Below are 18,577 nucleotides of genomic sequence, written 5' to 3' on the forward strand. Positions count from 1 at the left end.
CCCTCCGCGGAGTCACGCCCCTCAGCCCGCTGACAATGCGCGGCACCCCCATACTTAGAATCCGCAGAGAACACAGCTCTCCTAAAGTTCAACTCGCTGCCTCCGCAACGAACCACGCGGAGACTCTCTTCCTCCACCATCTTCGCGCAGACGCAGAAGCGCCCGCTCGCTGGCCCCGCCCCGAACCTCCCGTACCGAGCCGGGTACTCGGCGTTTCCCAGGCCACAGACGCCGCACGGGGGCTCTCTAGGCCTGAGACTCGACTGTGCGAACCGGAGCCTCTGCCGCCATCCTTTGGGCAACGTCACACTAAGACATTTGTAAAAAAGGTAAAAGCAAAAGACATAGAGACAATGAATTTATAATATATACCTCTAAACCATTATTTAATACAGAGACATTTCTCTCCGGCCTTGTCAATCTGACTGTATAGCTTTTTCTGGTGGAAGGGAAAGGTGGCTCCCATTGTGTCACGTGACCTCCAGTCGCGCGCCGCCCCCCCCCCCGGGCATCTTTCCGTTACTCCGGCGCTGCGAGATGACGGAAGCGTTTCGCGCCAAGCGTTTCTGGGTATCGTGGTTGCGTTATTGGGAGCGTTCTTCTTCTAGCACAGCTTTTTGCTTTTCTTATTAGCTGCCACTTTGTCCTGTTTCTTTGAAGGTCACATACGTTCCTACGGAATCTCCACAGCTCGGGGGGCCTTGCTTTCTCCTTCGGAAATCTTGCTTCCATTACGGGGTTCTAGTGCGTCCGTCTTCCCAGCTTTGGCGGAGCTGACGTTCCGCCTCCCGGCAAGTGCCGGGACGCTGTCTCTGCTTTGCTGAGGGTGGTTTTGTGCGGTTTGCTTTGGTTTTCGCTTTTCCCGTCAGTCGACAGGGCTGTGGGTTAGAAAGCCCTGAACGCCGAGGATGTTTACTTTATGCTAGTTTATTCTGTCTCCAGTTCCTTTTTTATAGAGTTATGCCTTTTTTTTTTTTTTTTTTTTGGTCCTGGTATATCACGGGTGCCTACGTTGATTCAGTAGTTCTTTCAGCTAATATTTACCTCTGTGCTGGCACTGAGCTACCCTTAGGGATAAAGAGCCAGTGTTAACTTTAACAGGAACAGATCTGCCTTGGTTTCACTCCTTGTTGAAATTCATTGCAAAATTACCAAGTTCATGTGCCACATGATGACTTTAAGTCAGTGATGGACAGCATATACATACAACTCAAATGATGAAATTGCCTAACTATGCAATTCTCAGAACGTATCCCCACTGTTAAGCAACGTGGCTACGTACATAAATTTATTCACTGTGGAGAAATATTACAGTATTCACAAAGGTCAAGACGTATCTTCAGACATCACTGTTGTAAAAATCAGGGATAAATTAACTTTTTACTGAAGAGTCCAGCTTATGAGAAATGCTCAAAGCTTTATTATTTTGGGAGCCAGAACTAGATAGGGAGACATTGATTATTTTGGTTTATCTCAAGCTACAAAGAGCTTTCTTTTTCATGATTGCAATATGCTTTGTCACAGTGGAAGGAGTGCAAAGTGTCAGCTTTTTATTATTTATTTTGAAACAGGGTCTGTCTAGCTCTGTTTCCCAGACTAGAGTGCAGTGGCATCATCATAGCTCTCTGCAACCTCAAACTCCTGGGCTCAAGCAATCCTCCTGGCCCAGCGTCCCAAGTAGTTGGAACTACAGGTACCCACTGCCATGCCCAGCTAATTTTTCTATTTTTTGAAGAGAGAGGTCTCGCTGTGTTGTTCAGGCTGATCTTGAACTCCAGGCCTCAAGGGATCCTCCAGCTTGGGCCTCCCAGAGTGCTAAATTACAGTGTGAGCCACCAGGCCTGGTCATGTATCTGTTTTGATTCTGCAGACTTAACTTCTTTTTGCTCAGTCTCTTGATGTCTACACAATAAATCTTATAAAGATTTTCTTGGTTACTTTGAAATTTGATGTATTCTTGTTAGGACTGGAGCCAAGGAACAAAATAAACAAACTTTTACTCAAATCAATTTCAACTCCAATTGTTTCACTTACTATATAGTAATTTTTGTTTAGATTGTTTAAAAAGGAATCAAATCCTGATGTGGACAAAAATTAGGTGGACTGATAAACTTAGGGGAGGATTATTTTTACACAGAGTTTTAATTTACTGAAGTGTCCAGAAAAGTAAATCGTTTCTATTTTTGTTTCTTTTTATGTGATCATTTAGGAACCAAAGCCTCCTAGAGCTGCTTAATTAGTAGTGGACATATTTATCATATTATAGAAGGGTTGAGGTAGGCAGAATAGGGCTACTGAAGAGGTTCATTGATGCCACCAGGGACCTATGCTTTTTCTACTTTGTTCTTTCCATTTTCTCATCCTTACCATGTTGGTTTTTGTTCTTGTGCTGACAGTTTGCATTCCTTTTAGTTAGAAAGGAGAAGCAAGAAGGAGCATAGCCCATATAAGGAAAGTAAACGGTTTTCCACAAATGTTTATTTTGCATCTTTCATTAGGAAATATTTACTAAATGCCTAGCATATGCCAGACATTCTTTCAGGCTTGGGAATATTGGAGTGGACAAAATAGTAAAAAATTATTGTCTTAAAGGAGCTTACCTTACCATGGGAGGAACCCAGAAAGAAGCAAAAAATGCTCTATTTTAGATAGTTTTAAGTGTTAAGGGGAAACTCAAAGCAGGAAAGAGAGAGCATAAGGATGGGATAGCATTTAGAATGGGTTTTCGGGGAAAGCTTCACTGAGAAGGTAGCATTTGAAATAAAGACCTGTAGAAGTTGAGGGTGTAAATAAGCCTGGAGATGTTTGGGGAAAGCCAGAGGAAAGAGCATTCCTTTTCATATTCAAGATAAGTTAAAGGCCAGTGTGCCTGGAGAAGAATAATCAAGGGGGAGTAGTAGAAGATGGAGTCAGAGAAGTAATAGAAGGCCAGTTTGTAGGGCTTGGTAGATCGTAACAGCTCTGGCATTTACTATGCATGGGAAGCAAGTGGAGGGTTTTTGCCAAGAAGTGAAATGATAATCTATTTTTTAAATTTATATGCAATAAAATCTATTTTTTTGGTGTTCTTATCTATGATGCATAAGTTTTTGTACTCACCATCATAAAGAGGACACAGAAAAATTCCACATCCCAAAGAATTCCCTGGTGCTCCCCTTACTCTGCAGTCAGTTCCTCCCCAAAGCCCCATCTGCTGGCAGCCACTAATCTGTTCTCCATCCTATAGTTTTGCCTTTTCCAGAAAGTCACATAAATGGTGTCATGCAATATGTAACCTTTTGAGTCTAGCTTCTTTCACTTAGCATAATGCATTTTGCATCAGTGCATTTTGCATTGTGCATTAATGCTTTCTTTTTTATTGCTGAGTGGCATTCCATCATATAGCTATTCCGCAGTTAATTTATTCATTCATTTGTTGAAGGATGTTTGTTTTTTCCCCTACCAGATTTTGGAAATTATGAATAATATTGCTCTAAATATTCATATTTAGGTTTTTGTGTGAGCATAAGCTTTTATTTCTCTAGGATAGATACCAACAAATGGCATTGCTGGGTCAGATTGTAAGTGTATGTTTACGTTTTTAAGAAACTGCCAAACTGTTTTTCCAGAGTTTCTGTACCATTTTTGCATTCCCACCAGGAATGTATAAAAAGTTTTAGTTACTTCACATCCTTGTCAACACAGTGTTGTCAGTACTTTTAATTTTAGCCATTATAATAAATTTGTAGTTTTCATTGTGGTTTTAATTTTTACTTCCCTAATGACTAATAATGAGCATCTTTTCATGTGTTTACTGTTCACCTGTAAATTTTCTTTGGTGAAGTGTCTTCAAATATTTTACCCATTGCTTTATTGGTTATTTGTTTGCTTATTGTTGAGTTTTGAGAATTTTTAATATATTTGGATATAATTCCTTTGTTGGATATGAAAATTGCACATATTTTCTCCCAGACTATGACTTGTCTTTTTGTTTTGTTAATGGTATCTTTCATGGAACTAAAGTTTTAAATTTTTATTAATTATAGTTTGTCAATTTTTTAATTTTATGAATTGTGCTTTTGTTGTATCTAAGAACTCTACCTACTTCAAGTTTATGAAGATTTTCTTCTATGTTTTATTTGAAGAGTTTTATAGCTTTATGTTTTACACTTAATATTTAGGTCTATGATCTATTCTGTATTAATTTCCATTTGGTTCTTTTTTTTTTACAGCCTGTATTTCTTTAATGACAGCTTCTGTCTTTCCCTTTCTTTTAAAAGTGTTTACTCTTACTTTCTGGAGTACTGTTTTAATAACTTATTTGAAGTATTTTTCTGATAATTCCAACATTTGGGTCCTCTTGGGATTGGCATCTGTTGATTGCCTTTCTCTTGAGAGTTGTTAGGGTTTTTCTGGTTTGCGTTTTGTGTGTGTATGTGTGTGTGTGGAGTAATTTATATTTGTGTTCTGGACATTATTATTATTATTTTTGAGACAGAGTTTCACGCTGTCACCTAGGCTGGAGTGCAGTGGTCTGTTCATAGCTCATTGCCACCTTGAATGCCTGGGCTCAAGCCCAGGATGTAGAATGCTTCAATATCACCATTAACCAGATTGCTCTAATTTACTTATCTATTCAACAGACAGCATTCTTTCTTTCCCCCAAAGACACATGCAGTTTTCAAAAAAAATTGACCATTGCAGACCATAAGGGCCCAAAGCATACATCATGCCTGCCATATACTGAAGTTCAACAAAATTAGAAATGAAAAATAAGTAATTGCCTAAAGAATAATGAAGAAAACAAAATAAAATTATCTATTTTAAAATTTAAAAAATTTCCCTAAATAAGTTAAAGTGTAATCATAATCTAACACAGCACTATTAGAAATAAATGATGGGAGCACTAACTTACCAATATTGCTTTCTGTAGAGAAAGCTCATATTCAGAGGAAAATTTGTATCTTTAAATGGCATTTATTAGAACACAATGAAGACTGAAAATTAATTAAGTTTTTAATGTAAGTTGCTAGGAAGAGAGTAATAATATAAACCCAGTCCAGAGTTCTTTCTGTTTAGTTCACTAGTGCTTATTAATGGAAATTTGGAATATCATTCCTTTGTTTTTGTTGGCCCCTAATATTTAATCCTAATATTTGCTTTTCTATCATGTAGAGAAAGCCTTGCCTATGAATTTTACTTATGCTCAAAATAGAAGAATTAAAGAAAAGACTTTAATATCTAATGTTACTGTGTCCTTTGCCTACAGAGTGGTCATTAAGGAGCAGAAAATTCTGGAACAGAAACATTCCTAGGCATCTTTAAAGTCCCAGGAAGCAATTTGAAAGCTGTATGAGAATAAAGGAAAAGCATTGCTATTTTGAATATTAATGTAGGGAGCTGTTTTGTAGTGAGCAGGAACATCTGTGTATATTATGTTTCAGTTAGGAAAATGTTTGCATTTACAGTATGAATTTTTACTCTGTTTCTCTGAGAATTACTGTTTTTCCTCAAGAGGACTGTGTGTAAATATCCCCCATGATTTGGGATGTGTGAAGATGGAAGGGCTGTTATTTGAATCTCACTCTGAAGATTTATTCCTCATGGTGCTGTTACTCCATTTGTTCTAAAAAACAAATCAAGATAGCATCCAATAAAACATGACCCACAATAAGCTCTCTTTCTTTTGAATTTTTCATGAATCATTCTGAGTGAATTGGCCCAATGCTGGTATTTTTACCTTTGCATGGACAGCTGAGTCTCACTCACCTTGCATCTGTCCCAGCCTTTCATTCCTTTACCTAACCCTGCCCCTCCCCAACACAAATTACATCATACTCTGCTGAGAAAGGGTCCCATGAGCCTAAATTTCTCTTCCTTTCTTCTTTGTTAAAATTCTTCTTCTTCCCTACAGTGCACATCTTGTTTTCTCAGAACAGAAGCTCTCAGTGAAATATTAGGAAGAAGTTCTCATGTCTTTTTGGGCCCAGTCATCACCCTTTTACATATTTATTTATTTAAATTTTTTCTCCTGGAGATTTGGCAGTGATTTAACTGGTTGGCTTTGATTTCAAGGCTTAAATTACGAATTCGGGTGAGGGATTAGAGAATGTGAGCTGCCAGATTATTCTTAGTTTGGGAAATAAATTATTTTTATATGAATTCACAGATGTTCATGTGGCAGGGGAATTATATCTACAATGGGAAAAAAATGTGTATGTTGAATCAATGGCTTCCCCTGACCTATAGGCTAAAATTCAGGCTTCTTGGCTTGACAATAAATGCTTGTCATATATTGTCCTGTTTCATTTGTGGCCTCAAGGCCACATGTGGCCCTCCAGATCCCCAAAGTGGTACCTCAGCTGAATCTAAACTTCACAGAACAAATCCTTTTAACAAAGGGATTTGTTCTGTAAAATTTGGTTCAGTCAAAAGGCCGCACTTAAGATTCCAGAAGGCCAAATGTGGTCTCAAGGCCGCAGTTTCCCCACCCCTCCTTAATGTTACTTCTGCCTGAAATGCTCTCTTGCTTTCATTCTGTATATCTAACTCCTTTCCAACAGCCATAAAACTTCTTAATTCTCTTCTATGAAGATTCTCATGTACCTTCCTTCTGTCCTCTCAGAGCACTAAAAATTTTCTCTACCACTCATTGCCATCCAATTGAAAAATAACTCTTGCACATTAATACTTGATTTGCCTGTGTTTTGATGTTAACAGATGTTATGGTCTTTGAGCACAAGACAATATATCATTCCTTTAGATGTCATAATACTTCCTGCATTCTTGGTTCCTATTTACTATTAATTGATTGGTAATTCATTGGTATGTAAATGACCTGGGAGCACATATTCTTCAAATTTTTGTTTTATTTTTTGTTTTTCATTTTATTTCAATAGATTTAGGGGGTACATGTGTTTTTTTGTTACATGGATGAACTGTATAGTGGTGAAGTCAGGGCTTTCATTGTCACCTGAATAGCGTACGTTGTACCTGATTGGTAATTTTTGATCCCTAACCACCTACCCCTCTTTCTGAGTCTCCAAAATCCATCATGCCATTTATATAATCATTTATACCCATAGTTTATCTCCCACTTTTAAATGAGTATATGGGTATTTGTTTTTCTGTTCCTGAGATATTTAACTTAGGAAAATGGCCTCCCGTTCCATCTATTTTGCTGCAAAAGACATTATTTCATTCTTTTTTATGGCTAAGTAGTATTCCGTGGTGTATACTACCAATGTGCAAGTGTGAATTGTGCTGTGGCTTCAAGTTTTTAATAGTATTTTTATACCAGAGGTCTGAGCTGATGATGATGGCTTCAGAACTAAGTATGAAATTATTATTTAAAAACTCGAGCCAGGTTTGGTGGCTCATACCTGTAATCCCAGCATTTTGGGAGGCCAAGGAAGCAGGATTGCTTGAGCCCAGGATTTTGAGGTTGCAGTGAGCTATAATTGCACCACTGCACTCCAGCCTGGGCAGCAGAGCCAGATCCTGTCTCTAAAAAAGAAAAGAAAGAAAAAAAGAAACCTAAAACTCAAACTGTTTTAACTACAAAAATACGGATGTGCCACATGGTGGCAGCAAAGGTACATCATTATTTTTGCAGGTTTATGTTAATATGCTTTAGTCTACTAGGAATTACAATTATCCTATTAGTGAATTGGAAAATATTGTAAATGTCTAAGTGATAAATAAGAAAGCTTAACGGAATATTAAAGAATGAGCATTACTTAACTTAAATAAGTTCCAAAAGATCTTTAGATTTTTAATTTTCTTTTTGTACCAAAGTATCTCTTACATCTTAAATTCTAGAACTCCTCCATATTGTTTTGCAATCAGATTCCTCTTCTTCACTCTTTTCCCTCTCTGCTATAAAAGTTTCATGAACATTAGGATGATGTTTTGTGACATTTGGTTTGGGGACTGGGGTCATTGGGCTGACAGGATATTGTGCTGTGTAGAATGTGAACCTATACAAATTCCAGCTGTTGATAGTACACGTAGTTCTTCTGCAGACAGACTTCTTCTTAGGCACGATGCCTAAGTTTAATTTCCATTTGTAAAGTCATACTTAAAGTATGTAAACTGAAACAGATGTTAGTACTCTGAGAATGCATTTGGTGCACGAAGGAACAGTTCCCTAGCCTCCTCTTCCACTCCACATTATTTTGAAAGCCCCTTTGAATAGAAAAGGGCCCCTGGAGAGCTGTCTATTATCTTTGACCCCATTTGTGTGTAGCAATTCATTGCTGGGAGATAGTTGCCTGAAATAAATGTTAGATTTTACTTGAAACTCCCTCCTTAATAACAATATGATTTTTTTCCTTCCCTAGAAACATCCAGCTTTGTTTAACTATTCTTTAATTAGGAAGCTGTTCACCCTAATAATACAAGTTTTTAAAAGCCAAACTAGATCTTATTATCATTTGAGTAATAACTCTAAACTACTATTTTCCTGAAGATTAGCAGCAATAGATGTTTGTGCAAAACCTATATAACTTGTTACTGTTATGTTCCAGATATTAAAGTACTATATTGATATGTGAAATATTTTGAAAGTCTTTCAATATAAGAATTATGCTGGCGATAGTTAATAACTATATTTCTAATCATATGATGATTTGTGCTTCCAATAATTTTCTAAAAAAGAAGAGGTGGAGTTACTAGAACTAACATCTAACTACTTTGTTTTCTTTTTTTTTTCTTTCCTTTCTTCCTCTTTCCCCCCTTCCCTTTCTTTTTTCAAGTATATTTGTTGAGTTCCTACCTCAGGTAGGGTTGAAAAGATGATAAAAACAGATCCTAGTCTAAAGGAACATTCAGTGTAACTTAGGCATGATACACATAGACATTAAACCATAATTTATTATTATATTGGCAAAGAAAAAATCTTTAACAGCACAGAGGAGCCAATCCATAATACTGAAGAGCTAAAGAAGACTTTACAGAGAAGCTGATGTTGGGCTTGGTCATTGAAAGATACAGGAGAATTTCTCTAGGCAGCAAAGGGGAAGCATATTTTCCAGGTAGCAGAATGGAATGAGCACTAATATGATGGATTTGTGGAACATAAAGAACTCTGGTATGGTTTTCTTACAGATACATGGTGGAGGGAGTTATTAGGCGATGAGAATAGAAAGAAAGGGTGAGGCCAGTTTTAGTCATGCTTAAATGTTTGAAAACATGAATGTAAATTTTCCTTAATTAAAAGTTAATAATTTTCATTTTAAAGTACTTTGGCTTATATTACTTCAAGGTGATAATTATGACCATTTTTTTGTATAGTAAAAATTTAGATGGATATTCTTAGTATTACTGAGTTACCTTCTAATTGCATCCATAAAATACATCAATTCACTAAAAATTTATGCAATTCCATGCATATTCTCTTTTGCATTCTTATATAAACATAAAATGCCTCCTTGAGTTTTTTTTTTTTTTTTTTTACAAATAGACTAATTTATGGACACTTGATAAATGAGATATTTAGCACTGTAGACTAGTGGAGAAAAAACAGGCTTTTCAGAAAATGATTTGGGGCCAAGTTGAAATCCATTGAGATCGAAAATAAGATAAATAGGACTTGCATGTGTATAAATTTCAGGCCTAGGTCCACCTATATGTGAAATACATACCCATAATACTTTGAGAAAATCCAAAGAGAGTATTTTTATTTCCCAGAGTAAGCACTAATTTTTAAAGCCCACCAAACACTAATAACAAAGTAAATGATTGATAAATTCTGCTATATAAAAATTGAGATCATCTGTACATCAAAAACACCATGAAGACAGTGAAAATACAAATGACAACATTAGAGAAGATATTTTTAAAAATATAAATAAACAGGATCCATAAAAACAAAAACACTACCACCACTAACAAAAAAAAAAACTCCTACAACTATTAAGAAAAAAACAAGACTATCTAGATGACAAATGGACAAAATACTTTAGCAAACACTTTACAAAGAGGGAATACAAATAGCCAGTAAACATTATATGAGGGAAATGTAAATTAAAACAAGTAAGACATAACTACAAACATACTGAGTAAAAATTTTAAAGTCTGACAACACTATGTGTTGCTGAGGGTGTGGACAATAAGAAGTCTCATTGCTAGTGAGAGTATAAATTGGTACAACCATATTGAAAGGCAGTGTGGCATTATCTAGTAAATCTGAGAGTATGCAAAATTTATAATCCAGCAATTTCACTCCTACGTATGCACTATAGACAGACATAGGCATGTGCAACTATATATATATATATATATATATATATCACCATTATATATATATATGCATGCAAGGGAACTATATATATGTATATATGTTGCACCTGCATATGCATTCTTAAATAGCCAAGTTTGTTTTTATATTTAACCTTTCAAGTCCATAGATATTTAGCTTCTAGGTTAAGAAGTAAAGCTTTAGTGAAAAATATTGCAGATGTATGATTATAATGATGCATTAGTAGTTAATTGATAATTTGGCCTTTTTTAATGGCCAATTTGATGGCTAAATAATAGTTCTAGTATATATTAAATATAATAGAAATAACTATCTAGGCAATATTTTCCTCACAAAGTAAACCCAAGTTCAAAATGTATATGGAAAAACTTATGTTCATAAAATGAGCCCAGCGTGGTGGTTCATGCCTGTAATCCTAGCACTTCGAGAGGCCCAAGTGGGAGGATCGCTTGAGGGCATGAATTCTAGATCAGCCTGAGCAACACAGTGAGACCTTGTTTCTACAAAAATTATAAAAATTAGCTAGGCGTGGTGGTGTGTGCCTATAGTTTCACCTACTTGGGAGGCTGGAGCAGGAAGATTGCTTAATCCCAGGTGTTTGAGGTTGCAGTGAACTATGATCATGCCACTGTACTCTAGCCTGGGCAACAGAGCAAGACCCTGTCTCAACAACAACAACAACCCCCCTCCAAAAAAACACAAAAAAATGAATTCTGTGTTATTTTGTCTAGCTTTTAGAATCATTGATGAAAATGTTTCAATAGCTCTCTGTTTTTTAGATACATAATCATATTTTTCTATTTTGTAAAGATGAGTTAAATTTCCATACTTCTGATTTTGGTATTTGTTTTATTTTCAAATCATATCTCTTTTGAGTTTGACATTAAAGTCTTGGTTATATGTAAAAAATGATTATTTATTGGGACATATGTGGATTCTTTAAAAATGTTGTTGAAAGTATGGCTTAAAGTATTTTATGTAGAAAATACAACATTCTTCTAAATTGAAAGAGAAGTTTTCATATTGCTCTCTTCCATTTAATGCCTGACATTGAACTCCATTTTTATTTTTTCAGCTTGAATTATAAAACAAACAGATTCTAAGTGCTGTACTTTCCATTTTAAAGTTTCCATAAAACTGTGGTTTGGGAGTGGATAGAAAACTATTATGACATTCTTTAGGTTTTCTAGTCTGCTTGAGTGATTCCATAAATAAACAGTAAATTTTCAGTAATTTCATTTATGAAAGCCACTTGAAAAAATAATTGGTTAATTTGTCACAGAGAAATTCAATCTTATAATAAATGGGTGTTGTAAAGCTTATATTTTAATTTTCTTCCATTAAAATAATTCTGTTTTTATAATTGAGTAGTTTGTAAGGAATTAAGTGGTATTTTTGATCTGAATTTTTACAATTATTGAAGATTTCCCATCTTGCCTCCCAATTAGAAATAGAAATCTAAATCTCACTTCTAAGACTTCTCGGAGAAAGTACTAATGAGAAACTAGCAGTAATTTTCTTGTTTCATAAATCCCTTATAGAATATTGTAGAACAATGCTAATTGAACAATTATACTTGCATTTCTGATTGACTAGAGCATGTTCTAGCCTTAAAAGTGGATTTATAAAAATCAATAAAATGTAAGGGTATTTCTATAATTCTTCGAGGAGAATCATCCTGTGTCATTTTCTGCTGAAGCAAAAACATACCAGGGACTTTAAGAAAAAAGAGAAGAAAGTATATCTTTGAACAAGAATAAATGCCATGAAATGAAAATTTTGTAAATAATTTCAATAAGGGCATCAAGTGGTACTGATTTTCAGGTAAATGACTACAGTCATAAAAGTTAAACTTGTAAAGTATTCAGATTCTGCACACTCCCAGTTATTCCACTCTACTTTGATTGTTTCCAGGCTGGGTTTCTGCAACCAAAGTCAAGAGGACCAGTTAAATAATCCAGTTCATTATATCAAAATACTTGACAGACTCACAGATATACCTGGGTAACTCAGGATAATGTGGTTACTTGATTGTGTTAATACTTATATTAAGTGCCTTTCATAATATTTATATTATGTGCCACTGTGCTTCTGTTCTACATGAGGTCAAAGGAATAGTAGAGGTGGTGATTGTGTCCTGTATGGCTTCTGTCCAGTGTTTAGAAAGATGGTGTAAAGTAAGACTGATGGTAAAAAGATAAATTAGTATATATGGATCATGTTATTTTAATATTTATTATATTCCAATTTAATATATGACTATTAAAGGCCACCATAATGACTGAGTTTTATTTTTCTGGGTTGCTTTCCTTTTTATGATTCATATCCTGTGGTCTTCAGACCAGTATCAAGAATTAATAGTGACAGATTGTTTTAAGAGTCTGATTTGAATGTAGTATGCCAACTCAATTTACATATTAATGCTGTCTATGTACTTTCTTTCCACATCACACCCTCTAAGAGGTAAAAACCAAAACTGGGCATATGGCCTGGCACTATAGTTTATATACAATGGGCAGTATAGTAATGTCTGTGAGCTTGAATTAATTTACCTTTAGCTTCAGCTTCAGCTAGAGCCTCTGATTTCAGATAACTTACTATTTTTACTCAGGTTTATGTTCACTTATTAATATCATTGTCCTTCACTTAGAAAGAATAATGACTTTCTGACTTGAAATGGGTCCCTTGTGCTAAATAATTGGCCAAATAATACAGCGTAATTTCTTTACAACCCCAGATTAGAAGGGATTTCATCCTGATCCGTACATCAAGCACATGAATCTTGGTCTAGGGTAAACAGAGCTAGTCAAACCAGTGTTGGTTTGAACAGCCTTAAATAATGTGCTCCGCTTTTACCATCATACATTATATCCTCAGTGAAAGATCTTTCATCTGCCGTAACAAGATCTGGAGTTTAAGTTGCTATTACTGGAAAGACAACTTTAATATTTTTCCTTTCCTAGAAAAATGAAAAACAGAGAAACTCTCATTTCCTGACTACATATCAATTGTTACAAATGTCTTAAAGCAAAGAAAATGGAGGCTGCAGTTGTTCAGTACAACAGAGCTAGTAAAGACTTGTTGTCTGTGCTGTAGTATTGCTGTTAGTTAATTTATTTGTTGCTGTAGAAAGAAATTCTGTTTCCATGAAAATTGTGTCTCCGGGTAGGTGATTCATGAGCAGAGGACCTGGAGATGGAATCAGTCTCTTGAGCCTATTTACATTCTTGATCATACACAGCTGCTGAGTAGATGCAGGATTTTGGATTTTTCAAAGGCAGAAAGAGTCTTATCTTTTGCGATTAAAACATTAAATCACAGTCACATTAAAACAATGCCAAGTAACATAATAGCTTAGAAAACTATGTTTTGAAAAAGGTGGACGTCCCTTTCAATGCATAGGGAACCTCTTTTTAGGTATTCTGAACTCAGCTTTTAGCACATTTTTAAAACCTTTCCTTTGATGCAAAACAGCTGTAGCTATGTTTTGAGGGATATAAACATCCCTTCCACCTCCCCCATATTCTTACACTTTCCAGGCTCATGGCAAGGGATTTAAAAATGTTGCAATTTCTTCTTATCATGCATTTACTACAACCATTTACCTTCTTAACGAAATAGCACTTTATAAGAAAACTTACAGGAATGCTTTGAACACTTACTTAAACAAATAGCCTGAAAATAGTTGAAAACATTAATTACTTTCTTGAAAATTTGGTATAAACTTAAAATACCTTCTTATAGTATAGCCATTAACAAATCTTCAAAGGCATTTATTGCTTAGGATAAACTTGGACAGCATGGACAGTACAAATTAATACATATTCAATTGATGTCTGAGTTGAAATAGTCAAGCCAATTACATTTCTTTTCCCTTTTAGTATATAAGAAGTGATCCTTCCAGTTTCTTCTCTACTTATAAATTACATCTCCATCTTTCTTGATGCTTTTGTGATGATTTGTCTGTGGGCTCTGTGTCTCAACAATGAGATCATCTTGCATCATCATTGGTGAATTTCTCACACTTTAGAAGCTGTATTAACAAATTAATAGTTGCTTCTTGACATTTTATACATGAATAATATCATGCTCAAATGGCTTTTAATGTATAAGTAAACCAGTTTAATCCAATTTTCAAATGATTTTCCTAGTTACATAGCTAGAAGTCAGAGCTGGGTCGATCATGTTTATAGAACTTTTTCCACATAGATATTTTCTTGTAAGAGCTTAAGGAGTACATTTTCTGGTGGAGTTTAGCAGGGAGAAGAACTTAGTTTTGGACTAAGGAGGTGTGCAATGGTAAGAATATAATTTGTGGCATGAAAAATACACTAAAGCTAATTTAAAACATTTTAGCAATATATGCTTTTTTGATGGTCTTAGACATTTCCAACACAAGTCAACTTTTAGTGGTGTCTTGTCCCAGAGATGGTATTATCCCAAAGATGGAATCTACCACTTCTTCATTTTATTTATGAAATACATTGTTACCAAAAAATAAAATATATTAGAAGAAATACATTTTTAAAAGTCATAACTTCTAATGCATTTTTGATAATGATTTTCTTCGTTACTTTGAATTTATTTTATTTCTCTTGTTAAATCTTATTAGTCATTCATGTAATTAAAATTTAATATTAGCACTTGGAAATGTGAAAATGAATTACTGTTTGTGAATATGCTTTGATCTGATACATGTTATCTATATATTTTCTTTTAATCACTCTATGAAGTGGTTGCAAAGACTCTAGAAGGAACTAAGCTACTCATATTCATTGCTTTGAATATAAATTAAGGATTTCAAATGACACAACATATTAATTTATTAGCATAAAACAAAGTTCCCAAAGGATAACAAATATTGAATAAATTTTGACGTGGGTTTTAAAAATTGTCAGAAGAGCCCTGAGACAATAGAGATTTTTTATTGAAATTGGCTGTAATTCCGTATTGGGTTCATGGTTATAGATACCCATCTGATCTTACATGCATTTTCCACTGTGAGCATGAAATAAATTTGTGTGCAAGAGTTTATTTTTCTGATTTAGCACAGTATTGTGTTATATACCTCTCCTTTTTATTTTTAACCTAGTTTTCTTTTTTTTTTTTTTTTTTAATTGAGACGGGGTCTCGCTCTTGCTCAGGCTGGTCTTGAACTCCTGAGCTCAAGCAATCCTCCCGCTTCGGCCTCCCAGAGTGCTAGGATTACAGGCGTGAGCCACTGCGCCCGGCCTAACCTAGTTTTCTTTGGTCTGTATTTCCTACATGCTTCCCTAGTGGCCAGCACATAGGCTGTTCTGTAGAATGCAATAATCTTGCTTCTTTTTTCTCTTTTGTTTTTAGAGACAGGGTCTCTGTCTGTTTCACAGGCTCAGTGCAGTGGGGTGATCATAGCTGGTTGCAGCCTCGAACTCCTGGACTCAGGTGATTCTGCTGCCTCAGCCTCCCACGTAGGTGGGACCACAGGTGCCTGCCACCAAGCCTGGCTAATTTTTTATAAAGATGGTTTCTTGCTGTGTTGCCCATGCTGGTCTCCAACTCCTAGGCTCAAGAGATCCTTCCTCCTTGGCCTCCCAAAGCACAGGGATTATAGGCATGAGCCACTGTGCCTGGCCAGAATACAATAATCTTAAATTCTGCAACAATAAACTTTGTTATAAGGTAAGTTAATTAAAAATAGATATCCCATGCCATTGTTTTTTTTGAGTGTTTCTTTTTATTTATTTTTATTCAATTAATTGTAATATTTTCCAGTTAGTAATAATACTATTCATAATAATGGCTAATGCCTACAACAACTTCCTGTGTGCCAGGGAACTACTTTACTGGATAATCAATTTCTCATATCTACCCTGTAAGTAGGTAGATAACTGTCATTTGTAGAGGAGGAAACTGAGGCACACAGATATTAAATAATTCAGCCAATATCATATAGCAGAACCAACTGGCAGAACCAATATTTGTATTCTGTCTCCAAATGTACCTCAACAGGAAACTGGATATATTGTACTATATTTATATAATGAAATACTACTCAGCAATAAAAAAGATGAACTACTCATACATGCAACAACATGGGTTGTGGCATGTAGGATACTAGATGGCGTCCAAGATTTTTACCTCCTGATTTCTGAGTCCTGTATAATTCCCTTGAGTGTGGGTGGAATCTGTGAATACAGATGAGACGTACCTTATATTAGTCAGTGTTCTCCAGAGAAGCAGAACTGACAGGATAGATACAGATATATGAGGAGATTTATTATGGGAATTGACTCATGCAATTATGAGGGCTGAGAAGTCCCACAATATGCCATCTGCAAGCTGGAGAACAAGGAAAGTCAATGGTGTAATCTAGTCTCAATCTGAGGACCAAGGGAGCCATTGGTGTAACTTCTAGCCCAGGGCCAGAGGCCTGAGATCCAGGGGCATGAGAGTGGGGTGGGGTAGGCAGCTGGTAGTATAAGCCCTGGAGTCCAAAGGCCACCAAAAACAGGAGCTCCAATGTCTGAGGACAGGGGAATATGGATGTCCCAGGTCAGGAAGAAGAGAAGGAATTTGCCCTTTTCCTTTGTCTTTTTGTCTTATTCAGACCTGGAATGGATTAAATGATGGTTTCCCACATTGGGGAGGGGAGATCTTCTTTACTCAGACTCTGAATCAAGTGTTAATCTCTTCAGGAAACCTTCGAAGGCACATCCAGAAATAATGTTTTACCAGCTCTCTGGGTATCCCTTAGCTCAGTCAAGTGGACACATAAAATTAACCATCACATCACTCAAATGATTATTAAATGACAAAAGAGAGATTATCGTGGGGAGGTCTGACTTAATAAAGTGAGTCCTATAAGAGAGGAGAATTTTCTCCAGCTGTTACAGGAGAGGAAGTCAGAGAGACAAGTTCTGATTGACCTAGAAGCATCTATATCATAAACTGCCTATGGGGGTCATGTGGCAAGAAACTGCAGATAACCTCTAGGAGCTGAGAAGAGTCTCCAGCCAACAGCTAGAGGAAAAATTGGGACCTCAGGCTGACAACCACAAAAAAATAAATTCTGACAGCAACTAATGAGCTTAGAAGAAGATCTTGAGCCCTACATGAGAACTAGTAGCCTCTGTGCTGATGCCTTTCATTTCAGCCAGGGAAATTCTACACAGAGAATCCAGCCATGTGTTGCCTGGACTTCTGACCTACACAACTATGAAATAATAAATTTATGTTGTTATAAGCTGCTAAATTTGTGGTAAGTTACACAGCAATAGAAAATTAATACATGGAGAGTCCTACAGATGTTAGGCTAAACAAACACAAAAACAAATCCCAACTATATTTTGCTCTGCTACTCACAGGTTAAATATAAGCACACCAAAAGGTTGAATGAAAAAGTGTTGAAGACTATATATTATGCAAACAGCAACCAGAAGAAAGCTGGTATAATGAAATTAATGTCAGACAAACTAGACTACAAGGCAAAAAGCATCATAGGTAATAAGGAGAGATGAATTATGTTAAAAGTGTCTTTCATTAAGATATACTAATCTCAATATTATGTCTATCTAATGAAATATAATAGCTTCAAAATATATAAAGCAAACATCGACAGTACTAAATGTAAACATGGACAAAACCAATTAGAGTGGAAAACTTTCATATACCCTCTCGGTAACTGATAGATTGAGCAGGCATAGAAGAATATGGAATATTTGGATAATAAAAAACATTATCTAATATATAAATATGTATATATACATGTAAAACTATACTCAACAAATGCAGAATACTTATATAAAAATTATATAAAATATTTGCTATAAGCTTGGCTGGCTCAGCACATTTCATCAGATTGAGCATCAGAATATGTTTATTGAGCACAGTTGAATTATACTAGAAACAATGACAAAATGTTTACATTTGTATTTCATTAGATAGACATAATATCGAAATTATTATATCTTCCTGAAGGACACTTTTGTAATTATAATTCAACAGCATGGTACTGGCACAAGAATAGACACACAGACAGATGGAACAGAACTGAGAACCCAGATATAAAACCATCCTCATATAGCCATCTAATCTTTGACAAAGCAGACAAAAACATACCTGGGAAAAAGAATCCTTATTCAATAAATGGTGCTGGAAAAATTGGATAGTCACATGTTAGAAGACTAAAACAGGATCCCCACCTTCACCTCTCACAAAAATCAACTCACGGTGGATAACAGACTTAAACCTAAGGCATGAAACTATAAGAATTCTAGAAGAAAATGTTGGAAAAGCTCTTATAGACCTTGGCCTAGGCAAAGAATTTATGAAGAAGACCCCAAAGGCAATCACAGC

The 18,577-nt window shown here is 35.6% G+C and overlaps 1 protein-coding gene and 1 long non-coding RNA gene across 2 annotated transcripts in view; one reads left to right on the forward strand and one right to left on the reverse strand.

Annotated features, from left to right (window-relative positions):
- The window catches only part of WDR75 (WD repeat domain 75), a 30,089-nt gene extending 29,894 nt beyond the window's left edge, over positions 1-195 (reverse strand). Inside the window, exon 1 of the mRNA XM_045560137.1 lies at positions 55-195. Within this exon, the coding sequence (XP_045416093.1) occupies positions 55-140 (86 nt within the window). The 5' untranslated portion in view covers positions 141-195. The remainder of the gene's footprint in view (positions 1-54) is intronic.
- Positions 196-539: 344 nt separating this feature from the next.
- Positions 540-18,577, forward strand: part of LOC123643716 — a 66,184-nt gene continuing 48,146 nt past the window's right edge. The window contains exon 1 of the long non-coding RNA XR_006736891.1: positions 540-570. This is a non-coding gene — a long non-coding RNA (uncharacterized LOC123643716). The remainder of the gene's footprint in view (positions 571-18,577) is intronic.

Source organism: Lemur catta, chromosome 8 (genome assembly GCF_020740605.2).
Source record: "Lemur catta isolate mLemCat1 chromosome 8, mLemCat1.pri, whole genome shotgun sequence".
Classification (NCBI taxonomy): Eukaryota; Metazoa; Chordata; class Mammalia; order Primates; family Lemuridae; genus Lemur; species Lemur catta.